Here is a 26,761-nt window from a genome sequence, read left to right as displayed (position 1 = left end):
TTTATTGAAATAATAAAGAAAATAAAAATAATGGAGAAAGCAAATAAAAAGCATGGATGTTGATCGTGCACATCAACAAACCAAAAACCAGCTAAGAGATCAGTGCACACACCACGAAGGTGTGATGCAAAAAGCCCACAACCCTTTAGTTGCTTCTGCCTTTTAACCCCTTTCTCTGGCTCTGGTGGAATGTCTCTCTGCAGCAATAGAATTGTTTGCGCCACCTTATCTCGCCGTGAGTGAGAATGTTTGCTTTCTCACTTCTGCATCATCATGTCTTGTTATCCAAAGGAAGGAACACCAAGCTTCAAGACAAGATGCATTCGCTTTAACAGCCTTGGGTCTGGTGGGGAGTCAGATAGGATGGAGCCAGAGACCGGGTGTAAAAGACAAATACATACAGTATCATAAATTATTAGTCAGTCAAATGGAACATCAGATGTTTAGACTTTATGTACGACAGCACAAGAAATTAGTTGTTTGTGTAAGAATGTTCAGTTCAGTATTGCACCTAACCAGCACATGACGACTGTGTTGGATAAGAAAAAGCACAAAGGCAAAATTTTTCCATTACAGTGGCTAAAGAGAGTGACCCTTAGGGATGGCCAGTTTGATACAAACGCTTCGGCGCTTATTTTACCTACGCGAAGCAGAGTGGTTCGGCACAATGTTTCGGGGCGTGTGCCAAATGGTGCTGATCACGTGATCGTGACATGACATCTAAAGCGCCGAATGGAATGTTTGGTCAAACCACGGTTCATAGGTCACTCATCTGTTTGAACAACTGGGCACGCTATTCTCTATAAAAGAAAAATTTATTCTAAACGACATTTCCCGACCAGTTCTGTTGCCCTGTTAGAATCAAAATCAGTTCATTGCTATTTACTATGGCTTCTGGTAAGAAACGTTCTGTGGCTTGGGATCACTTCCCTTTGGTTTCTCCTAATAAAGGAATACTAATGCACAATATTTACTGTTATGTGATGTAAGATGTATGCCTGTTTTTGAAGTCTAAATATGTAATTACATAATTATAATTATAATTATAATTATAATTATAATTATAATTATAATTATAATTATAATTATAATTATAATTAACATCTCCGCCTCCGCGGGTGGTCTCATCCACTTTCCAAGCTCGGGTCCTCTACCAGAGGCCAGGAAGCTTGAGGGTTCTGCGCAGTATCCTTGCTGTTCCTAGGACTGCACTTTTCTGGACTGAAATGTCAGATGTATTTCCAGGGATCTGTTGTAGCCACTCCTCCAGTTTGGGGGTCACTGCCCCCAGTGCTCCGATCACCACAGGCACCACTGTGGCCTTCACCTTCCAAGCCCTCTCCAGTTCTTCTCTGAGCCCTTGGTATTTCTCTAGTTTCTCATGTTCCTTTTTCCTGATGTTGCCATCGCTTGGTATTGCCACATCCACCACTACGGCTTTCCTCTGTTCTTTGTCCACCACCACAATGTCTGGTTGGTTCGCCATTACCATTCTGTCAGTCTGGATCTGGAAGTCCCACAGGATCTTGGCTCGCTCGTTCTCTACCACCTTGGGAGGTGTTTCCCACTTTGACCTTGGGGTTTCCAGTCCATACTCTGCACAGATGTTCCTGTATACTATGCCAGCCACTTGGTTATGGCGTTCCATGTATGCTTTCCCTGCCAGCATCTTACACCCTGCAGTTATGTGCTGGACCGTCTCAGGGGCCTCTTTGCACAGTCTACACCTTGTGTCTTGTCTGGTGTGGTAGATCTGGGCCTCTATGGCTCTGGTGCTCAGGTCCTGCTCCTGTGCAGGATGAGTGCCTCTGTGCTGTCCTTCAGCCCAACCCTTTCAAGCCACTGGTAGGATTTGTTGAGATCAGCCACTTCAGTTATGTTCCGGTGGTACATCCCGTGTAAGGGCTTGTGCTCCCATGATGGTCCCTCTTCCAGGCCCTCATCCTCTGTTCTCCACTGCCTCAGACATTCACTCAGCACGTCATCTGTCGGGGCCTTATCCTTGATGTACTTATGGATCTTGGATGTTTCATCCTACATAGTGGCTCTCACGCTCACTAGTCCTCGGCCTCCTTCCTTGCGGCTAGCGTACAGTCTCAGGGTGCTGGATTTGGGGTGGAACCCTCCATGCATGGTGAGGAGCTTTCGTGTCTTAACATCTGTGGTCTGTATCTCTTCCTTTGGCCACCTTATTATTCCCGCGGGGTATCTGATTACTGGCAGGGCATCGCTGTTTATTGCCCGGGATTTGTTCTTGCCATTGAGCTGGCTTCTTAGGACTTGCCTTGCTCGTTGGAGGTATTTGGCTGTTGCCGCATTCCTTGTTGCCTGTTCAAGGTTGCCGTTTGCCTGTGGTATTCCAAGGTACTTGTAATTGTCCTCAATGTCTGCTATTCTTCCTTGTGAGACCCCTTCTGTGTGGATTACCTTGCCTCTCTTTGTCACCCTTCCTCCCACATTTCTCAAGCCTGAATGACATCCCGATGTCCGAGCTGTAGATCCTGGTGGTGTGGATCAGCGAGTCGATGTCTCGCTCATTCTTAGCGTACAGCTTGATGTCATCCATGTAGAGGAGGTGACTTATGGTTGCCCCGTTCCGGAGTCGGTATCCATAGCCAGTCTTGTTTATTATTTGGCTGAGGGGGTTCAGACCTATGCAGAACAGCAGTGGGGACAGTGCATCTCCTTGGTATATGCCACATTTGATGGATACTTGGGCAACTGGCTTCCCATTGGCTTCAGGCGTGGTTCTCCACAACCTCATCAAGTTTGCAATGAAGGCCCTTAGAGTTCTATTGATGTTGTACAGCTCCAAGCATTCAGTGATCCATGTGTGTGGCATTGAGTCATAGGCTTTCTTGTAGTCGATCCAGGCTGTGCACAGGTTGATGTGTCACACTCTGCAGTCTTGGGCGACTGTTCTGTCAACCAGGAGTTGGTGTTTGGCTCCTCTGGTATCCTTACCAATGCCCTTCTGTGCTTCGCTCATGTATTGACCCATGTGCCCACTTATCTTAGCTGCGATGATGCCTGACATGAGCTTCCATGTTGTGGAGAGACAGGTTATTGGCCGGTAGGTGGATGGGACTGTACCCTTTGAGGGATCCTTCATTATCAGGATCATTCGCCCTTCGGTTAGCCATTCAGGGTGAGTCCCATCCCTTAGCAGCTGGTTCATTTGTGCTGCCAGGCGCTCATGGGTTGCAGTGAGCTTCTTTAGCCAGTAAGAGTGGATCATGTCAGGATTATGTCATGTGCTGTCCAGTTTTTCATACCTGAGACTCTTTGTTGGATGTCTGCCACTGTGATAGTCACTGGATTCTGTTCAGGGAGGTTGCTGTGGTCTTTCCTCAGATCCACCAGTCACTGTGCATCACTGTGGCTGATGGATCTGAGCCTTGGTGGGTCTGCTCTGCTGTTATTACCCTGCCATTGAGAGTACACTTTCGCAGGTTGTGTTGCGAACAGCAGTTTATTCGTCTGGCTTCGTTGTCTCTGGTGTATCTCTTTAGGCGGCTGGCCAAGGCTTGTAGCCTTTGCTTGGCAGTTTCGAGTGCTTCAGGTATGGTCATCTGGCTATACCTCTTGGGCATTAGTCTTTTCATTGCACCTCTCTGGGCCTCTGTCATTTGGCTCACTTCCCTCAGAGCTATATGTATATCAGCTCATTGGTTTCTGTGATAGTTGTGGTAGGGATCGCTCTTAATGCTGCATTCACATCTTCCATGAGACTTTCTGATGGTACTTCACTTAGTCGTTGTAGTTGTCTTCAGGGTTGCCTGCTCAATCTCGCCATGATCTTATCTTTCAGGTCAGTCGCTGCCTCGCTCAGTGTATCTGTGCTCATTGGGGCTATAATTATTAAAAAAAAAAATGGCTATAGGAAGGCTGCTGCACACAGGCTGTGGCCCGTTTGTAATTGTTTATTTTTTTTTTTGTTATTATTGTTTTTTTGATTTATCCTTACAGTATGTTGCTCACTGGGTGGAAATTAAAGCACCTCTTCGCACCATCTCTGCCTTAAGCCTACTGTGTCTCCATCCGCTAAACAGTCATTCTAACATGGAGCTTCAAGCCAAATCCAACAGAGAAACTTTAGCTCTGATGAGTTTCTGCTAAAAGCTTTTGACAGTTGACGTGTGATCACAGCTGATGGTCGTTTCTTTCAGTGGATGAAGCGTCTGCAACATGTTTCTATGATCTGTCTTTGGTTCTTCTGGTTCTGTCCAAACACACTTTGGTTCTAATCTCTGGGATCTGGTGGAACCAACAGAGCTTCACACTTTGTGATGAATGAGACCAACTGAGCTACCGCTGCTTCAGCATCAACATTCATGAAGTCAGTTTGTGTCACAGTCACTTCACATTTATAGACTTTATATTTTCTATCATCACAGACTTTCTGGTTGTGGACTCAAAGAGACGCACTGTGAAGTTGTGGCCTCAGCTCTGAAGTCCAACCCGTCACATCTGACACATCTGGACCTGAGTAACAACATCCTGCAGGACTCATCAGTGAAGGTTCTGTGTGCTGGACTGGAGAGTCCTCACTGTCGACTGGAGACTCTGAGGTCAGTGTTTTTCCTGGTTCATGTCTCAGCAACAGTTTTTCAGCTCATCACTTTAAACATCTCCACTTGAATCTAGTATGAAAAGAGACTTCTGTCAGAAACCTGCAGGAATGATTGACAGTTTGTTGTGACTCTATAAAGTCTATGAAGCTACAGAAGTTTTTGACATCTTTTTTGTTAAATGTGACTCAGAGTAAATCATGTCCACATGCTTGAAGGATCTTTAGTGGCGTCTAATTTGTCTCCATCAACAGGTGACACTTCAACCTGTGTGTGATGCTTCCTGTCAGACAATGATGTCACTTTGTAGAGACACAAGCAGGAAACAGGAGCATGAATATGAGGCTGCAGACATGTTGCTACAGAAGGTTCTAGGTTCCATGTAGAACCAGAGGAGAGAACATCCATCTGACTGGGATCAGTTCTAAAGATGATTCACTTCATCAAAAATTGTCAGTTTGGAGTTTGATCCAAACATTAGTCTGAACATTTTCCATCAGACGACACAGAATAGTTCAGATTTAAAGAGAAGATGATGAATGAAAGGAAACAGATGAAGTCTTTGATCCAACACGTCTGGTTTTCTACTAGTTCCAGCAGCAGCTTGTGAATCAGTGCTGACATCAACAGGTGTATGAATGTTGTGCTGACATGTGGATGATGTGTAGAAGCTGAGATCATGACGACACAACAACACAAGCACAAATTCACTGCTCATTTTAGACTAAACATCAGTGATCAGGACAAATCTGACTCATTATTAATGCTATGATCCACATCTTTGACTCTTTATTTAGATTGCGTTTCTGCAGTTTGTCAGAGATCAGCTGTGATTCTCTGGTCTCAGTTCTGAAGTCCAACCCGTCACATCTGACACAACTGGACCTGAGCTGGAACAAGCTGCAGGATTCAGGAGTGAAGCATCTGTGTGGTTTTCTGGAGAGTCGTCACTGTCGACTGGAGACTCTGAGGTCAGACTCCATGTTTTAGTTTTGTTAGTTTAATGTGATGTGAACTGTAGCAGGTTCATCATGAGGTCAAATCACCTTCAGGACTGATCAAATTCAACTGTTCAATGACTAAAAGGAACAAAGTAAAAAAAGTCAGTAAGTGTTGACGATGGTTTAATAGAGAAAATGTGATTTAAATGTTTTATGATGTTTGACTATGACTTTTAGAACTGACTGAGACTAAATGAAGACACTTGTATAAAGCAGCTACAGAGAATCTTCTTGGAGCAAATAGAAGCAGGAGAGAATCAGCAGCAGCTTCAGAACAGGACACACAGAACTAAATAGTTGAGTGAAGCTCATTAATGATCATCAAACACCACAGACAGTGGATGATGTTTGATTGGAGGAGGATAGTGTCATAGTGTTAACGGAAGTAACCGGGAGATGTTCTGCTTGTACGGCGGATCCCTTCTTTCATCATTCCCTAAAGAGTATATGATTGAAAGTTTTGTTTTGCATGTTTTTACTGTCCTTTTTTTAGCATTAGGTTAACATATTTAATCTCATGATTATTTGCCATATGTGGACGGTGAACTCGTACTTCAGAATGTTCTCGAATCATGAATATTAAACAAAAATGCATGACCTCTAATAAACTAAATGAAATAGAACGTTCTGTGTGCTGGACTTATTATAGGAGCCTCTTAGCTCTCTGTCAAACTAGAAAGCAGCTTTACACACTAGCAGTGACAGAATACTGAAAGAAATCCATGACGACATCATGAGACACTGAATGGTTTCAACTGACTCTTTGATTTCTACTGTTTCATCTTTGATTCTTTATTCAGATTGAGTGGCTGCAGTTTGTCAGCGATCAGCTGTGATTCTCTGGTCTCAGCTCTGAAGTCCAACCCATCACATCTGACACAGCTGGACCTGAGCTACAACGACCTGCAGGATTTATCAGTGAAGCATCTACTTGACCTGGTGCAGAGTCCAGACTGTGGACTGCAGACTCTGAGGTCAGTAGAGGTTGGATTCAGTCTGTGCTGCTTTCAGCAGTATTGGACTAAACTCAGTTAGATCCAGTGTTTCCTGTAAAGCTCCAGTCACTCATCAAAGTGTCGTAGCATCAACACTAACTACTGATCAGGTTCATGTGTGTCACAGCTCTGAGATCAGTCTGGCTGATAGAACCATGGTTCCATGTAGTAACCATGTGGTGCTGGTCCAGAGCAGAACCTCTGCTGAAGTCCAGTCATCACATCTGTGTCTGTGTCCTTCTGTCATTAGTTTGCTCCAAAGCTTCTCACGTTTCTGTGTCAGCTGATGTTTCAAAGCAGAGAAGATGTTGGTCACCACACAGCGACTCTGTCTGTGATGGACCAACAGGAAGTCGTCTCTAAAGCCATGACTCAGCAGTTTGTTTCACTGTGGACTGGAGGGAAATGTGCAGAGTCAGCAGACTTGATGCTTCAGTCCAAGACATGAGCAGAAAGAAAGCTGCTCCACTTGTGCTCTGAACACGACTGAAGTCCTGCTGCTCTTTGTCCTGGATGTGACAGATGATGAAGGGAGTCTCTGTAGACACTCACTGATCTGCTCTCTGCTCTCATTCTCTCTGCAGCTGGAGATGATCCAGATGTAGAAGCAGCAGCAGTGTGTGTGGACGTTCTGACTGGTCCATGTTACTGGGAGCAGAGCTTCATCCACAACTGAATGACAGAGGAACCATAAGCAGTGGAGACGACTCTCAGTGTGAACTGATCTGAGAGCAGCTGCTCTGTGTCCAGTCCACCAGGATCATGTGGGAAATGAAGTGTGTGGTGCAGTAGTTAGACATCAAGGACAGTGTTGACTGTAATTCTTTCTCAGGCTCCTCTTGAGGTTAGTGACTGAGGACTTACTACCAGCTGGAGCTGTGTTGTTTTCTAACCATCCTGGGCTCAAAGAGCTACAGGACAACAAATGGGCTTTAGCTTCTAGAACCATTGGCCCAATCAGATCAGAGAGACCAGACTGACGGCTCTGCTTTTCTAATGGAAACCCTGGTCAGAGAACGTTGGCTATGTCTCTATCAGAGACCATGGATCCGTCTGCAGGTTCACTACATCCATGTTCACCACAGTCAGTGAATGCAGCTGCATTCCACAGACCACAGTCTCCTCCCACCCTTCACTAATATGGTACAGCACCATCTTAGATGACCACCACCTGAAAAATATTGCTTAGCGCCTCTTCAGGAAGACACATTATTTGTTGTCCCAGGGCTTAGACGTTGGGTCAGGGTGACTCCTGTCTGATGACTCTCACATGTCTCATGTCTAATGAAGCTAATGAGAAGTTTCTTCCCAGAGCCCTCTTTTGATCTGGGCCACGATTTGCCTTTGTGGTATTAACACTGACCGTTTGACATCCTCCCCAAGGCTCTGGCAACGCGGGTCCTGCCTGGGGCCACACAGGCTCCTGGTCGTTGGTAGGTTCACATCTGGGTGAGTAGATGTATGTGGGTATGAGGCAGTCTGTGCATGAGGTGTTGGTGGTATGTGGGTGGTCCATTTTCAGCTCAGGGCGCATGGTCCTGCTGCCTTCTCTTCTACTATCCTGCCCAACGCCTCCCTTATGTTACAGTCAGGGGCTTTGCTTGATGCCTGCAGGGCTGCAGCGGGCTGCACGATCTCTGATCTCTGGACTAGTCCTTTTATTGGTTCTGCTTAATGTGGGATGGGCCAGAGCTGGCTCACCAGCAGCCTGGTCTGGACCCAGGTGTTCTCTTCATGGCTGCAGTGGGTGTTTGATAGCTTGACTAATAGTATGATCCCATTCACTTGTGCTTCTTCCCAGCAGGCACACAACCGACTTTCAAGGATAAAATGTGGTTGAAATAATGTCAGTTATTGTTGTGACACCATTAATGTAATGTTGAAACAACATTTAATGCTAATGCTTGTGAAAAGGTCTATACAAATCAACATTAAAATAAGATTTGTAAATATAAGGTTGACCGTAAGATGCTGAATAACATTGCCCTGTCAATGTTAATTGACAGGGTAAAAATCAAAACAAGATCTAATCGTCATTCAACCCAAAAATCACCAAATCAAAACTAAGATTCAATGGTAAAAAGCCTGCTGGGTTTGTTTGAATTTTTAAAAATCCTCTCCATAACAAGTCAGTGTGTAACGCCCAATGAAAGTTATTCAGACTCAAAATCCATTTCGCAATAAATTTGTCAATCTGCAATTTTGTGAATCTGCAATTTTATTTATTTAATTTCTACAATGTTCTGTCAAAAAATAACAAATTTTAATTTCTGTGTTCTGTTTGGAGTCTTGTTTGGGTTTAAACTTGACTGTGGAATATTTTGAAATGTTGTGAAAAAAGTAACGTAGAAAAAAGTAACAGGATTCGATCCCGCGGTCACTGCAGCAAAAGCTCACCCCATAAACTGACATCATGCAACAGATATGACATAATTCCAATCACCGCTGTGATTTGGTGTTATGTTGAGCGGTTCTACGTAACGTAACTCCTGGTAGACAGACACGACACCGGTGACCCAGCAGCACACAGAAAAGCCTCAGCGGCGCTTGGCAGCTACAACGCCGGCTCCACTGTTTGTTTGCTGGAGTTGCAGTAGTGGGCTCTGATTGGTTAGGACAGTTAAACCTCGGCCAATCAAGTTTGAACAACGCTTTCTAATTTTGACACTCTTAGAGCTCATTTACAAATCATGCAATGCATTCTGGCTGTCTACTGTCCCATTTAAATTAAGACTCCTCTCAAGCACGAGAAAAAGAAATGCAATTGATTAGGTCTTTATTTAAAACTTTAAATTAATGAAACTAGGTATTGAATCAACACTTGAGACTTTGAAGGTAGAAGGAGGAGAAGAGGAGCAGCCTGACAGCCTGGGCAACTCAATGTACTGTACTGAATAGAGGGGATTGAACCCACAACCTGGGAGACAGGAGCACAGTGCACTAACCACTTTGCTGGGGAATATTTACATTTGCAAAGTACATTTTCAAATTGGATGACCAAATAGCATGTGGAGTTGTCAATTGCAAAATGCATTGCCATTTGAATAAACACTACAAAAAAACATAACAATACAAAATGCAGTTTATTTATTGTTTATTTGAACATTTAACTATTTAAACTGGGTATTGAATTGCCACTTTTAATATTGAATTGCCAAATGCAAAATGCATTTACAAATTAAATGACAATATTGCTTATTGAATTGCCAGTTGACAAATGTATTGCAAATTTGATTTTGAGTCTGAAAAAGTGGTAAAAGGTCTGGACTTGTATGGTTCTGTTCTGCTGGTTACACCACTGTCCATTATTGGACCAAAGACTTCAGGGGAAACTTAGGGGTTCCAGGTTCAGTATCTTACCCAAGAACCCTTTGACATATTCTATATGATTATTAATGACTATTTTTAGATGTGCATATACAGAGAAAACAGATGTAACAGCCTTTTTTAATAAGAATGTCTTTCATTTATACTGAACCCACCATTTTCTAAATAAATTTACATTATCTCCTTATCTGTCTTATGTTTTTTTTGAGACGTCATGATTTTAGACAGTTGTTTTATACAGTACAGGATGTGAGGTATGTGAAGGGGGAGTTTATTGAATGATAGTGGTTGTGTGTGTGTGTGTCAGTTAAGGCAGTGTAAAAAAAATACTTGAAGTTAAGACTGTTTTTATGATTCAGACTTGTTGCTGTCTAGGTTAACATCATAGGAAGTACAGAATAACCTGGAAGTTACGATTCAGTATTTAAACATAAGTAAAAGCGATCCTTTAGCAAAGTGTTTAAATTTCCTTGGGTTCTTGAGCTGACGGGGCTTCGGTTGGCGTAACCTTTAAAGAGAATGATTCATAATAAAAACATTAAAAACAAATAATCACTGAGAAATATCAGATGAGCCAGAAATAAAGGCAAGGTGTTGGCGGACAGTCGCCAACGTGAGCAATTCATGATGAAAAATCCCAACGGAAGAAAGAAAGGTGAGGCAGACGATGCTGTGAATGGAGACATATGGGGAGATTTAGACTTAGCTGGAAGTGATAGTATGTCAAAGAAGTGATAGAATAAAGGAGAAAAGAAAAGAGGATGTTAGTGGCGTTAGAACAAAGAGATGTAGAGGTAGAGAAGAAGAGGTAAATGAGAGAGATGGTCAGGCAAATTTAAAATCATTGCGGTTTGCAGAGAAGAGGGGTATAGTGCAAATGAATCTGGTTAACCGCCTAACAACTGTTTTGAATAATCAGATCCGTAACATACATTTGGCACAGGTGTTGAGAAATGGCAATTTGTTAATTATTTGTAGGGATGAGGAGCAGAGACAGCAAGCAGGAAGAACGAGAGAAATAGGAAAGAATAAAGTGGTGAGCACTATCTATGTGGGAAACAGAAACAAATGGTGTAAAGTGAGTGAATGGGGGGGGGTCACTTGATCAGATCAATGATGTATGAATGAAATCTGTTCTGAATTTGATGAGGACGTGCTTCACAATAAAGTCACACTACACTGTATGTTGTTAGGAAGTATGTGCCAAAGCCACCGAGATGCTTCAACTGCCAAAGGTTTGGGCATAGAGCTGCAATATGCAAGATCATGATCATGGACAGTTGTAATGGGAAAATTTTGCCTTGTGCTATTTCTTATCCAACACACTCGTCATGTGCTGGTTAGGTGCAATACTGAACTGAACATTCTTACACAAACAAATAATCTCTTGTGCCCTGTCGTACATCAAGTCTAAACATCTGATGTTCCATTTGACTGACTAATAATTTATGATATATGTTTGTCTTTTACACCCGGACTCTGGCTCCATCCTATCTGACTCCCCACCAGACCCAAGGCTGTCAAAGCGAATGCATCTTGTCTTGGAAGCTCGGTGTTCCTTCCTTTGGATAACAAGACATGATGATGCAGAAGTGAGAAAGCAAACATTCTCACTCACAGCGAGATAAGGTGGCACAAACAATTCTATTGCTGCAGAGAGACATTCCACCAGAGCCAGAGAAAGGGGTTAAAAGGCAGAAGCAACTTGAGGATCGTGGGCTCTTTGCATCACACCTTCGTGGTGTGTGCACTGATCTCCCAGCTGGTTTTTGGTTTGTTGATGTGCACGATCAACATCCATGCTTTTTATTTGCTTTCCCCATTATTTTTATTTTCTTTATTATTTCAATAAATCGCACAAAAGGACAACTCTCTCTCATCTACTTCTTTATGGAAAATTTCCACCTCAGAATTTGGTGTCTATGAACAGGATCCCGCGGCAGGTCGTCTGGACGGTGTGACCAGGGACGATAGTCCTGAGGACTAGGGTCGCTCAGCCTCCAAACCTCTACAGCTGTTCTGAGTGGGAGGACTGCTCACCCGTCTGGATTGCCTCCGACGAGATCCAACGAACACAAAATCCAACCTCTACTCGGCCCGGTGAGAGAGATTCTGTTTTGTTGCGACTTATTAATGAAAAAAAACAACAAAAAAAAAACGATTTGGATTTGGTTTTAAGGTATTCGGGGTTTACTTGGCTATGATCATTTGGTTTAGGGAAAGTAAGGCAAATAACAATTAATTCTAAAGCATCCCCTACTAGACTAAAACATAAAAGAAAACATAATTAGGACTAGAGATGATAATATTTCTAAAACGACTATTTGGCTGAAAACATCTAAAATATAATAATTAGGACAGAACAATTTTTTTTTATTTTAAATTTAATATTCGGGTAAAATTAATTAGGTCAAAGTCTGCCCTGGTGGCTGAGACGGTGGTTGCTAAGGGTTGGCTCGTGGGACCGAGCTTGTTTTGTCTGTACTGAGGATACAGACCAGTGTGCAGATCTGAGCGCAGTCCAAAGGGTGTGGACAAGGAAATAAAAGACGGCTTCTGAAATACGGAGCGCGTTTGCAGGGGGAAGTGGTTTTGAGATAGGAGGGACCCGGGTCTTAGAGGGGCCTGACGGTGAGGGACCACTTCCGAGAACCCTGTCGCTGATCTGAGCGGTTCCCTTTCTACGGAGACGTCCGTGGAAGAGAAATTTCGAAAAAAGGTTCCGGCCGGAACACAAAAAAGTCTAAGGCAGAAAACCGCCAGGACTCTGAAAGATGGGTTCGGGGCGATCTAAGTCTCCACCACCAGACTGCAGCATTACAAAAGTAAAAGTAATTATAAAAGAAAAAGTAAATACGGTTATTAGTGCGTTTCATGTTTCCATGAGTGGGAAACTGGTTATGGGTTCAAAAGGAGAATCACTTGTGTAAAAGACATATGCACCTTAAAAGAAAAGTTAGATACAAAAGATGAGATTTGAAAAAGCAAAACTATCAAAACAAAAGCCTTAAAAGAAACAAAAGAGTGATGAGAGTAACAGAAAAAAAAGGAGATAACAACTCTGGGGAAGAATTGTTTGCACTCGCCACACACACACACACACACACACACACACACACACACACACACACACACACACACACACACACACACACACACACACACACACACACACCACATACCACACACACACATATCATGTCAAGAGCAAATGCTCCCATTGTTTCTGCTCTCTATTCTAATGCAGAACCGAGCGCGATGAGGGTAAATCCGGATCTGGACTCCTTTCCCACCATCAGCAGAAGAACCGAAGGAGAAGAAGCGCCGACCAACAACCAGAACAGGGTGGAAGCTCTGACACCACAGCAGCTGGAGGACACAGACCACAGCATGGACGCCTCAGCGACTCCCACAACGTCTGCAGCCATCACGTTCTGGGCTCATCAGATGAACCAGCTACTACAAGCGTGTGTGTCTGACACAGACACCTGCTTATGACAATCAGCAAAGGAAAACAAGGACAGAGCAACAGCAGAGAAGACGTGCTCTGACACAGACACTGGTTGAAACAACAGGAGAGGCTTCAGACGTGATCGGCCCAATAGAGCTGCATGTGAGGATCCAGGAAAGGTCTGTCATCGAGGAACAACTGTCCCATTGAAAGGCTTCACCCACTGACGCTCACATCAGACTGATGGTTGGGGAAGGAGGAAGGTGACGGTTCCTTTTCACGTGACGTACAAGACGGTACCGCAAACACACACACACACATTCATGCACGCAATGAAGAAACACGCTTACAGCTGATACACGCTCAAATTCAAGTTTATGCTTATCTGCTCGCAATGAAGAATCGCTTTTTGCTTAAAAAAATGATTTTCAAATTATGACAAACAGCTAAATGACAACTGCTGCATGACTTTACAGTCTGATGGGTTTAAACTATTTCAATTTGCAACATATTCAGTAATAAAATCCTCTATGTTTCTAAAAAGGATTTGTGCACACTATAGGTTTGTCTGGCCAGACTATAGGAAAACAAAACAAAAACAAAACCAGACTATAGGAAGACTCAAACTGACTGAAACAGACTATTAATGACTATTAAAGGGAAGACGACTATTAGAGAGAAGTAATAATAATTACTGTATGTACCAGACAATAAAAGAAAAACTTATTCTTTTACTGTCTTGTGCAACATCTGACAGCAAGACACCTTGAGATTTATTGTTGCTTTCAAACTTGTGCCCAGTTAAATTTTTAGGAAGAGATCTCACGTGTAGTTTAGGTATTTGATTGATTTCCACTCCAGACGGAGTGCAGGTTACGTCTACAGACATTCTAAATAATCCCTCTTTTGTTGGTGTTAACTTCATTTTAGCTGTGCTCTTATCATTGGCTGCTGAGGGGGGGCTGTAACTGAGGCCCTCACACAGGCTGCATGATTATGATTTCACACACACACACACACACACACACACACACACTGACAAACTGACCTCAACTTCCCTCTTTTGGGATGAACACAGGTCTGCGCTTGCGATTTCTTTTACTAACGAACAAAAAATATTTTTGATGTTTATTTTACAGTTCCACACGTCCCTCTGTGAAAACATGATGGAGACAGATGACAGGACGTGGGTCCTTTCGTGAACAGATGTCAACGGGGTGGAGAATGGTGAACGACTTCTGACCCCATGTGACGTATTCACCTACTTTGCATACTTTTAGAAAACTTTTTTTTATTCTGCCTGTCATGTGCAGCAAACAGTGAACTTGATCCCCCCACATTCTAATGACACACTACATGCTTTTGTTTTTATTTTTATTTTTCAGAGGACGCTCTGACCCAACACTCAGCCTTACAGGAAGCCCTGCTTCCCTGTGGCTCACACACAGACATGATGTAGGTTTGTTCAGAGGATGTGAACCAGTGGTCATCACACCTAAATCTGACCACAGACCATGTAAACAACAACACCCTCTTAAAGGAAGCCATAGATGGTGTTACTGCAGACACCACTAAGCTACAGAAACATTGGATGCTACAGGCCACAAAGAGCCTGTCTAAATTACAGTTTGTTCAGACAAAGGTTATTTTCTGGGTCATTGTAATTACAGCTGATGGCAAATCCATCTCACCCAACAGAGTTAAAGCAATGTGAAACCTGCCTAAACCGTGCACGTAAAAACAGCTGATGTCTTTTCTAGGTTTTTGTTCTTATTGTAGGAACTTCATTCCTAACTTTACTGTCTTTGAGGCCCCACTCTGGGTTCTGATGCAGACATCTTCATCGTCCACTTCTTGTCTCACGTGGACGTCTGAGGCTGAACAACGTTCACTGACCTGACCAAGCTTGCTCTTCAGTCGGCTCCTACTTTAGGTCTCCCTGATCTGACCCTACGCGACCTTTCACTCAAACAGTGGATGAGAAATCAGGTTGTACGACTTCTGTTCTTTTGTCCTCATACTGTGTCTTTGATTCTTTTGGAATAGATCACATCCTTCTACAGCCCGATGGCTTAGATGCAACACCACCTTGCTCAACATGCTGAACGTTACTATCAAGAGGCCGTCTTGAAGTCTAGTGCTTTGCTAAGACACTACTCTGCTCAGGCTGCAGAGTTGATTGCGTTGACTGAAGCTAGTAAACTAGCAGAAGGAGAGTCTGTTACCATCTACACAGACTCCACAGACGCTTGTCACACTTCTCTGTGGAAGCATAGGAAGCTTTTTAAGTCTGATTGCAAACCTATCTCACATCATGATAAGGTTCTGCTTTCCTGGACGCTGTCCTGCTGCCTACAGCTAATGCTGTTTGTAACTGTCCGACTTACATCATCAGTGACAACTTTGTTTCTGCCGACATGCAGCTGCAGACGCTGCTGCGAAGGTCGCTGCCCAACAACCCCTCCCTCTCCTGATCCTTGTTCCCTCTCTCCAACTCTCTCTATCCTTTCCTTCCTCTCTCCCTGTGCTTTAAACATTTTGTACCTCACAGGAACGCAGACTCTGGCTGACGAATGGTTCCACCTGTAGCCATGGAGTCTGGTTTGGGCCTGACGACAAACCGTGCCGCCCAAACACCTTTTCCCCATAATTCAGATTTCCCAACAGGTGAAAACAGGCGACAGGACCATTACACCATCCAACCAGGGCATTGGGCGATTGTTAAGGAGTTCAGGAGGAAGCACTGGGACTCCAAACGGTGGCGAGGCCCCTTCCTGGACCTTCTGACGACCCACATGGCTGTAAAGATCGCAGAGAGAGCGATTTGGATCCACTACTGCAGGAAGGACCCGGATCCGACAGACGACCCTTCATCTACATCCCACGGAGAATTCACCACTAAAGAAAAGAATTAAGAAGGACGACCCTCGCTGTGCTCACACACGCACTGAGGCGAGGCTGCGTTGACCGTTCAGCTAAAGGTGTGAGCCAAGCGCCTCCTGAAGCTGCGCCGGTGAATCACACTATCAGACCATACATCTACACACACGTTCCTGAGAAAACACACACACGAGCAGCCTTGAGTTGCCGACGCTGGACGACGTGTAGACTCTTCACATCACGGGAGTGACAGTGACTCAGACGACATTGGGAGGAAACCTGGCGGTGATAACGAATCCCAAGTGTCTCTGTGATCAGCTGATCACAACCTGAAGAACTCCAACGGACAATCAATACTTCAACACACAGGTTGGAAACAATCTAACGCTACTGTTCAACAGGACGAAGCAGATTGTTATGAGACGTCAATTGTGACCTTGTTGTGTTAGACATTTTATGTTACTTGGATTATTGCCTTGATCATATGATGTTTCTATATAACTTTACACTATTTTTGAATGAGAAAATTTCACATAATTCACAACACTGAGTTTAAATATCCTAAAGTTGACTTGGTGTTTAATTTGCTCACAATCACTTTATTCACTGCTACAAAAGTTTTATCCTTCATCTACAGATGAAAGACAACACAAGCGGAAATATGCATCATCATTCTGGTTAAATCCCTGATTCTCGTATTCATTCTAGACCCAAATCTACATTTAAAGATCCGAAGGTTCTCCCGCTGGTTAGAGGTCTCATCATGCGTGCGACCTCAGCAACACTCTCGTATCAAATGACACAATGCACTATGTTCAAAAACCCCAACTGTAATTCACTTAATGACTTTGACGATGGTCTTAGGCTATCTGACCACAAAATATAATCTGATACAAATATGATTATTGACTTATTTTCTTCACATGCCAATACAGAGGTTATTCTTGTTTAACTACCCACCAAAACAGTTCCCAACCTTTTATCCCTAAGTTACTTGCATTTTATGTGAAGGTGTATTTTTGAATTTTGACTTACTGTAATACACTTACTGTTTCATTTGTAAGGGCTGTTACTACAAAATGCAATGTTTGAAAATTTTTATTATTTTAGTGTTTGATTCATGTGTAATCAAAAGGGGGGAATGTAATGGGAAAATTTTGCCTTGTGCTATTTCTTATCCAACACACTCGTCATGTGCTGGTTAGGTGCAATACTGAACATTCTTACACAAACAAATAATCTCTTGTGCCCTGACGTACATCAAGTCTAAACATCTGATGTTCCATTTGACTGACTGAGTAATTTATGATATATGTTTGTCTTTTACACCCGGACTCTGGCTCCATCCTATCTGACTCCCCACCAGACCCAAGGCTGTTAAAGCGAATGCATCTTGTCTTGGAAGCTCGGTGTTCCTTCCTTTGGATAACAAGACACGATGATGCAGTGAGAAAGCAAACATTCTCACTCACAGCGAGATAAGGTGGCAAAAACAATTCCATTGCTGCAGAGAGACATTCCACCAGAGCCAGAGAAAGGGGTTAAAAGGCAGAAGCAACTTGAGGATCGTGGGCTCTTTGCATCACACCTTCGTGGTGTGTGCACTGATCTCCCCAGCTGGTTTTTGGTTTGTTGATGTGCACGATCAACATCCATGCTTTTTATTTGCTTTCCCCATTATTTTTATTTTCTTTATTATTTCAATAAATCGCACAAAAGGACAACTCTCTCTCATCTACTTCTTTATGGAAAATTTCCACCACAACAGTGTACAGTAACTGTAAACAAAGACCAAAGTGTTGAAGTTGTGAAGGTGAGCACAGTGTGACTTATGGTGGGTGTGAACTTATGAGAAAGGAAAAGTACATACAGCAGGTGAGAGTGCAGAGTAAAGTCACTTATGCAGAGGCTGTGAATTCAAGGATAATTTTATTTTATTTCAGGTTGGGAATGAGTTATAATGATATTATCAAAACCCTGGCATTGCAACGAGTAATTAGAGTCAAAACAGGGCTACTTTGTAGAATCAGCGGAGTGTTGTTTGCGGACTGCCATGACCACTGAAAACATTGTGATCAGAGAAATTCAGCAATATTTACGGAGAAATGACATGGATGACAGAGCAGCAGAGAGAAGTTACATCACAGGGACAAATACTGCGAACCAGAGCTTCGTGTCTCTAGTCTTCAACCGAGGAGCCCATGCAGTTAGGTCGAGCCCGAAATGGTGAAGCTCCCGGGATTTATGCCTGTACTGCAAAAATAAGGTGAAGATTAAAAGGAGGAGAATGGAGTCTGAGGAGTCCAAGACGAGGTAGAAGGGGATGAAGTTGGAGATCACTTTGCCACCAATATTTCTATGAAGAATAGTGTTTGTTGCATGTTAATACTTTACTGTTGCCTGCACTATGCAGGAAATTAAAGAAAAAACAATTGAACTAAAGGTAAGAGAGAAAGAATTTGAAGTGACTTTTAAAGAGTAAACAGGTCAGAAGGTGACAGACAAATTAATAAAAGGAGCTGAAACAGATAGTGAAGAAAGAGGAAGGGAAACTGAAAAAGATGGAGAAAAATAACAAGTAAAAGCCAACAAAATAAGACAGAGAAGAAGGAGAATGGAGCGGGAGAAAACGCAGGTGAAGGAGGAATTGGAGGCAGTGAAAGAGCAGGAGGAAGGAGGGGAAGATTAAGGTGGAGAAGAAGAAGTTGGATGAGGAGAAATAGAAGGAGAAGGGAGGAGGAGAGTTTTAAGGTAAAAGGAGGAGAAGAGGCCTGGGACACTCAATGTACTGTACTGTAGATGTTTGTGGCAGCCAGCTGACATGTGTCAGGGCTCGAAGCAGGCGGCGGACCCACATGCACAGCACAGAGGCACGATTATGGTTAAGCACGGGTTTATTAGATAAGGCAGGGTCAGGCAGTCCAGGTCATACACGGAAGAGTTCGGTAAGCAGTAAACAAGGGAGCAGGCAATCTCTAATCCAATGTCCAGGCAGGGTTCGTTACACAAGTAGGCTCAGCAAAAGTACAGGCAGGGATGAGGCAAACTCACGGTCAGTAGTTAGTCCATGGTCAGGCAGGGTACACGAGGCAAAACAGGAACAAAACACGAGGAACACGAAACACGGGAAACTCGAGACACTCATGAAACTCGGGGACTCACAAGAAACACGAACGACGATCTGGCGAATAACAACTGTCACAGGTGGTGCTTAAATCCTGGGGAGTGATGATGAATTGTGTACAGGTGCGTGAATAAAAACCGGAAGTAAAGCTGGAACCAAAACAGAAACCGGGAGACTACCAAAATAAAGACCGAGCAACAAAGTGCCTTCAAAATAAAACTAAAAACAGAGCCAGAACCTGACAACATGACGTTACACCTAATATATACAATAATATACTTTAAGTCATTGTCTTTCATATAGTATTATTTGATATATTATATTCATCATTTAAATTTAAAATTGGTATTTTAGATACAGTCGATAAAGTGAACATGTATCATAACGTGAAAATCTAAGTGAACATGTTGTGAATGAGGATGCCTTGTTTTTCTTTTTACAATTTTCTTTTTAAAAATAAGTTTTCCAAAGTTTTAAAATTTAGTCTTTTACGCTTTTTTTAAAACAACTTCTCCAGCTTTAGAAAATGACGTGTTTTGGAAGCGCCATTTCTGTGACCCCGCGGATAGATAGCTCGCAGTGGTCACGTGATTTGATACTTGCTCAAGATGTTACTCTGTCACACTTCCACTTCAAAAAAATCAAAACTGTGTCGAGTAGTGATGGGAAGATCCGTTCTTTTAACTGACTCGGATCTTGAATCATTTCGAGTCAGTCGTTCATTTCGTTCACTTACAGCAGGTGGCGCTGTGGGCGTTGTAATAATGGCCGCGGTTCTTAAACACTATATACTGACCACTAGCAATTCAAACCATCTGAAAACCTAGTAAATACGCACCACATAGACGTGACTTATGTCCTGCATCTTCCCTGCCATTGTTGTTTAACAGCGCGACAGTCGCTTTGTAGCGGTAGGAACGGACTGGAGCGCTTGCTGCTCGCTACAGAGCCTGCGCGGCTCGGCGGTCACGTGACAAGTGAACGAACGAACGACCCATGGGAATAAGTCCCCAAAAGAACTGTAGTACTTGGTGCTCGCCACTGAGCCTGAGCTGTGAACGATGAACTATGAACGAGAACGATGAACTAAACCGCGCAGCCCGAGCTGCCTTTTACGTGACGGCTGCTAAAGTGAAAGTAAAACTTATTTTGACAATTAGTGAGACTTTTAAGTAACAATAAGTTCTCTAAAATATTTACCTGGTGCATTGGTGCCTTTATCTTGGCCAAAACGTGACATTATTATTATTATTATTATTATTATTATTATTATTATTATTATTATTATTATTATTATTATTATTATTATTATTATTATTATATTTTGATGATTGTGGCAGAGTATACACGACCACAAAATTTTCATGTTGATATGTTCACAAGTATTTATTTACAAACACACTTTACATTATATACATAATAACACTACACACATCTACAAGAATCAAAGACCACTAATTAATTATGATTCCATGAATAAATAATATATGTCGGCTGTCAGGTGACAAATAAATAAATGTCAGAAATCAGACATCGCTCATTTCCTTGTTTATCAGTCCACACAGCACCGTAGCGGAGCCACAACTGTGACGTGACAAAAGAACGAACGAACGAACGATCCATAAGAAACGAATCAGAAATGAACGGGAGCGCTGAGTAAGGGCGCTCAGTTGAGTCAGTCCTAAACGAATCATTTCTGTTTCCTGTCCTGCTGACTGAGCTTAAGCAGCTGCTGCCATGTGGCGAGAGAAGCTACTGCACGGAACTGAACGAGTTGTACACTGAGAGGACTCGTTCCTCCCGAGTCATATAAAAGATTAGTTCATATTGAACGAATCGTTCACGAAAGACACATCACTACCAGATCTACTACACCAGACAAGACCCAAGGTGTAGACTGTGCAAAGAGGCCCCTGAGACGGTGCAGCACATAACTGCAGGGTGTAAGATGCTGGCAGGCAAAGCATACATGGAACGCCATAACCAAGTGGCTGGCATAGTATACAGGAACATCTGTGCGGAGTATGGACTGGAAACCCCAAGGTCAAAGTGGGAAACACCTCCCAAGGTGGTAGAGAACGAGCGAGCCAAGATCCTGTGGGACTTCCAGATCCAGACTGACAGAATGGTAATGGCGAACCAACCAGACATTGTGGTGGTGGACAAAGAACAGAGGAAAGCCGTAGTGGTGGATGTGGCAATACCAAGCGATGGCAACATCAGGAAAAAGGAACATGAGAAACTAGAGAAATACCAAGGGCTCAGAGAAGAACTGGAGAAGGCTTGGAAAGTGAAGGCCACAGTGGTGCCTGTGGTGATCGGAGCACTAGGGGCTGTGACCCCCAAACTGGAGGAGTGGCTACAACAGATCCCTGGAAAAACATCCGACATCTCAGTCCAGAAAAGTGCAGTCCTAGGAACAGCAAGGATACTGCGCAGAGAAGGGAGTTATATACCACTTTATTCTCACCCTTCGCGGGTGGTCTCATCCACTTTCCAAGCTCGGGTCCTCTACCAACACTGAGCTACTATTGAAGTACAGTACAGCAAGGACAAGGAGGCTGGTTGAAGCAGATAATATACTTGCAGTACATCACCAGATGTCACTGCTCTGTGTGGTTTCGAAGCCCCACAAGTTTGGTTCATTTTTCCGGCACAATCAGATGAACCTTGTGGAAGCTTCATGGGGCTTCAGTTGCCATGCCTAGGTTGAAGAACCAGAGGAAATCATGACGACAGCATGAGACACTGAATGTCGTTACAAACTCCCTCTGTCGGTTCTGACCCAGTGGGTCTTGACAGGGTTCTGGGGACAGGAGAGGAGATGCTGTGGAGTGATGAACGTTGCTCTTCGCCCGCACCGATGGGGAATTACTGGAATTAACGAAATTAAAAAACAGCGATTGATTCTCTGGTCTCAACTCTGAAGTCCAACCCGTCACATCTGACACAACTGGACCTGAGCTACAACAAGCTGCAGGATTCATCAGTGAAGGCTCTCTGTGATCTGGTGCAGAGTCCAGACTGTGGACTGCAGACTCTGAGGTCAGTAGAGGTTGGAGTCAGTCTGTGCTGCTTTCAGCAGTATTGGACTAAACTCAGTTAGTGTCACAGCAGAGATCCAGTGTTTCCTGTAAAGCTCCAGTCACTCATCAAAGTGTCGTAGCATCAACACTAACTACTGATCAGGTTCATGTGTGTCACAGCTCTGAGATCAGTCTGGCTGATAGAACCATGGTTCCATGTAGTAACCATGTGGTGCTGGTCCAGAGCAGAACCTCTGCTGAAGTCCAGTCATCACATCTGTGTCCTTCTGTCATTAGTTGCTCCAAAGCTTCTCATGTTTCTGTGTCAGCTGATGTTTCAAAGCAGAGAAGATGTTGGTCACCACACAGCGACTCTGTCTGTGATGGACCAACAGGAAGTCGTCTCTAAAGCCATGACTCAGCAGTTTGTTTCATTGTGGACTGGAGGGATGTGCAGATTCAGCAGACTTGATGCTTCAGTCCAAGACGTTAAGATGAGCTAAAGGAAGCTTAACAGCTGCTCCACTGGTGCTGTGAACACGACTGAAGTCCTGCTGCTCTTTGTCCTGGATGTGACAGATGATGAAGGGAGTCTCTGTAGACACTCACTGATCTGCTCTCTGCTCTCATTCTCTCTGCAGCTGGAGATGATCCAGATGTAGAAGCAGCAGCAGTGTGTGTATGGAGGTTCTGACTGGTCCATGTTACTGGGAGCAGAGCTTCATCCACAACTGACTGACAGAGGTACCAGAACCAGTGGAGACGAGTCTCAGTGTGAACTGATCTGAGACCAGCTGCTCTGTGTCCAGTCCACCAGGATCATGGGGGAAATGAAGTGTGTGGTGCAGTAGTTAGACATCGGGGACAGTGTTGACTGTGATTCTTATTGTTAAAGAAAACCTGATGTATTTTCATGTAATGTGTATAATTTACCAACTTGCTTGTATTTTTGTATAAACAGTGTTTTCACACAATAATGCTCTAGTGTTGTAATATGAAGTAGACGTTTTGGACCTGTGTTAATTCTCATTTTCTTCACCAATAACAGTTTGATGTTGTACAGAAAAGCTCATGGACAAGAAAACAAAGACCCAGAAGTCATTGAATAACTTTAGAAATTGACCAGAATGAATGAGAAGCTGCTGGCTTCGTTGAAGTGATGGTGACTCTTTATTACGAACACGACACAAAAGACGAGTTAAACGTGTGATCTGATTAGGATTCAAGATTCAAAAAAAGTTTTAATTCAAAGTTAATTTGACTGCTGCTGCAGGATGTACATGTTATATATGTTTAATGCTTTCCGACTTTTTGTTTGAGCGACTGTGGGAAAGAAGGCCATTAATTAAGACTTATTTAGTTTATTTCACAGTGAAATAAACAAGTGTTTCATAATGTTTTTATAGTTGATGCTGGTTAAACTCCATCATGGCTCCAAAGACAAAAGGCAGAGGTTTTACATTTAATTCTTTATTGAAATCAGAGCGTAGCAATTCAGGAGCAGACTCACTTCCTGTAACTTCCTTCATGTAACGACAAAACGAGCGACGTTCAAACTGCATCAGGTTGTTTCTTGTACAACTACATTTACTTAAATCGTGTTCAGACAAGACATTAACACAACATTTACACGGCATCGTCATGGACAGATAACATGCTTCTTCCTGCTTCAAACTTCTGCCTTCACTAAGAGCAACCAGTGCAGCATTCAGAAGTCGGTCGCCAGTTAACGTGGTCACGAGTTAATACGGAACATGAAAATATTGTGACATTAAACTGGTCTGTGAAAATATTACACCAGTTTGTGGCGCAAAAAAGGATGGAGACTCTTGATTTACAGTTTGTACAGTATTTTGGCATACGTTTCTTTTTTGTGACATCATCATTTCAGACAGTTGTTTTCTACAGCATGTGATTGAGGTCTATGAGGTTGAATTGATTGAATGATAGTGGTTATGTGTTACAGTTAGTTAGTTAAGACTGTTTTGATGATTCAGAATTGATGCTGTCTAGGTTTAACATTATAGGAAGTACAGAATAACCTGGAAGTTACATTTCAATAGTAAAAGACAAGCAAAAGGAATTGTTTAGCAAATTTCCTGGGGTCCTTGAATGCAGCTGACGAGGTTTCTGGAACATGAATGAGACAGAGAAATATCAGATGAGCCACAGAAGCCACTCTTCAACATGAACTCACACAGATGCTACTCATAGTGGAGCCAGTCAAAAATAAAAGTCAGAGGTCAAACACTGGACAAGACGGAGAAAGGTGGAGAGAAGTGTCCACATTCCAGAACACACACCTTCACAAAAAGCTCAATATCAGGGTCCTTGTCGTCCTCGGCCGCAGTGTCCGTCATGCTGAAGTAAAACAAGCTTTCTCTGTGTGTTTGTTTCCCCCACTGTGTAAATGTGTTTGTCTGTGAGCCTGTTGTTCGTCTCAGTTTACAGCAGAATCCACTCCACTTTCCTTTGGTGAGGTCCGCTCGGTCCCACAGCACCTCTGTCACAGTGTCAGCTGAGGACGAGTGGAACCAGGCGGAGGGTGTGTGGTTCAGTGTGTACACGTGGTCTGAGCCGTGGGGCCTGACATGACAGCAAAAATAACCCCCAGGGGGAGAGAGTGAAGGAGGGACGGACACAAGCAGGTGACTGTGACTCACCAGGACTCACCGTGTCCTCCTCACACCGTCCAGGCTCATGGAGAACCACAGCACTGAGTTCTACACAGCTGGTTTCAGCGTCTCACCAGGATCAAGTGTGACTGGTGTTTCAGAGGAACGTTTCCTGACTGGACTCAGTGCAGGAACAGCAGCGATGCTGAGGGAACATGCTGCATTTCATTTGATTCTATGAAGAATAAAGAAAACCCAGAGATCATAAAATGGATAATTAACAGGCAGTGTAGTTTATTGTGTGTTGGTTCCATATACTATAAACACAGTAGTAACTAGTTCACTACATGCATTTTAAGCCACTGTTGAATAGTCCTTCAATAATTTCAGAGACATAGAAAATCTAAAATCTAACACAGAAAAAGCAGCTTCACTTTTCCTCATTTATTAGCCAATAATTGATGACACTAGATTCTGTCATGGATTCTGAGATGGCGGAGCCACAGTACAGGAGGCAGTCAGGTAAGTTTGAGGGTTTAATCACAGTCTCACAGTCAGGATACAGGCGAGGTTCGGTACATGGTTCACGGGTCAGCGACGGCACAAAAGGAGCAGGCAGGAGAGTAGTCACAAAGCAGGCAGGCTACAGAGTAATCGTATATATATGTCATAGTTCACGTTATTTCCTGTTTTATTTTGTAATACTTCCTGTTTCTCAGTTCAGCTCCCGGTTCATTCAGCACACCTGTTAACAGTTAATTAATCAGCACCAGTATATAACCTCCACCTCTCACAGACTCCAGTTGCCAGATTGTTTAGTTCCGTACTTCTTTCCAGCATTTAGTATCTTGTCTCCCGTGTATTGATCCTGACTCCCTTGACTACCGTATTCTGCCTGAACCTTGTTTGCTACCTTTGCCTGGAGAAGAACCTTGCTTGAACATCTGACCGTGAGTTTGCCTAGCCCTTGTCTGTACCGTCACCGAGATCCTCTGTGTACCGAACCCTGCCTGTCTACTGGATCTGAGATTGCCTGCTCCCGTTCTGTGCATAAATACCGTGCTTTCTGTGTATGACCTGGACCGTCTGACTCTGCTAATAGAAATAAAGCCTGTCTTTATCCTCAACCTGCCTTTGTGCTGTGCATGTGGGTCCGAACGCCTGCCCAAGTCTGACAGAACAATCTGGCCAGAAATGGACCCCGCCAGCGCAGAGAATCTCCGTGCGCAGCTCTTGGCCCAGGAGCAGCGGTTTACCAAACAGGAGGAGAAAACTAATGCAGCGCTCCAGAGGTTAGCCGAGTGTGCACTTCGGCAGGAGACCGCGGTAGCAGGACTGACAGAGGCGGTGAACCGTTTGACTCAAGGTCCAGCGGGAGAGATGAGACCGACTCAGAACGCCGCATCCGCGACAGCGACTCCCTTGGCCGTCGCCCCAGACTGGGCGCCCCGACACGGTTCTCGGGTGAGTCGGGAGACTGTCGTGCCTTTTTCACTCAGTGTGAGATTCCTTTCGAACTGCATTCACCCGCTTTCCCCTTGGAGCGATCTCGAGTGGCATACGCCATATCGCACCTGACGGGAGACGCGGAAGCGTGGGCAAAAGCGGAGTGGCAGAACGGCTCTCCTTGTGTGTCTACTTTCGCTGCCTTCGCAGTAGCACTCAAGCAGAATTTTCAGGAAGTCACCCCGGGGCGTGAGGCGGCTCAGCGCCTGGTGAACATTCGTCAGGTCAAGATCGACCGCTAAGTACGCGATAGAATTCCAGACGC

General features: G+C 43.7%; 1 protein-coding gene and 1 long non-coding RNA gene across 2 annotated transcripts in view; one reads left to right on the top strand and one right to left on the bottom strand.

Moving 5' to 3' along the window:
* The window catches only part of LOC114851096 (chloride intracellular channel protein 5-like), a 45,781-nt gene extending 20,942 nt beyond the window's left edge, over positions 1-24,839 (bottom strand). Inside the window, exon 1 of the mRNA XM_055507101.1 lies at positions 24,679-24,839. Coding sequence (XP_055363076.1) covers positions 24,679-24,735 — 57 coding nt within the window. The 5' untranslated portion in view covers positions 24,736-24,839. The remainder of the gene's footprint in view (positions 1-24,678) is intronic.
* LOC129603846 (uncharacterized) lies at positions 4,404-15,030 on the top strand. Its single transcript, XR_008694074.1, has 4 exons — positions 4,404-4,571; positions 5,369-5,542; positions 6,373-6,546; positions 7,152-15,030. It is a non-coding gene; the product is annotated as an uncharacterized LOC129603846 (long non-coding RNA).
* Positions 24,840-26,761: the final 1,922 nt, after the last annotated feature.

Source organism: Betta splendens, chromosome 2, assembly GCF_900634795.4.
Source record: "Betta splendens chromosome 2, fBetSpl5.4, whole genome shotgun sequence".
Lineage (NCBI taxonomy): Eukaryota > Metazoa > Chordata > Actinopteri > Anabantiformes > Osphronemidae > Betta > Betta splendens.
The sequence above is the reverse complement of the archived record's forward strand: the minus strand, read 5'-3'. Positions and strand labels throughout refer to the sequence as shown.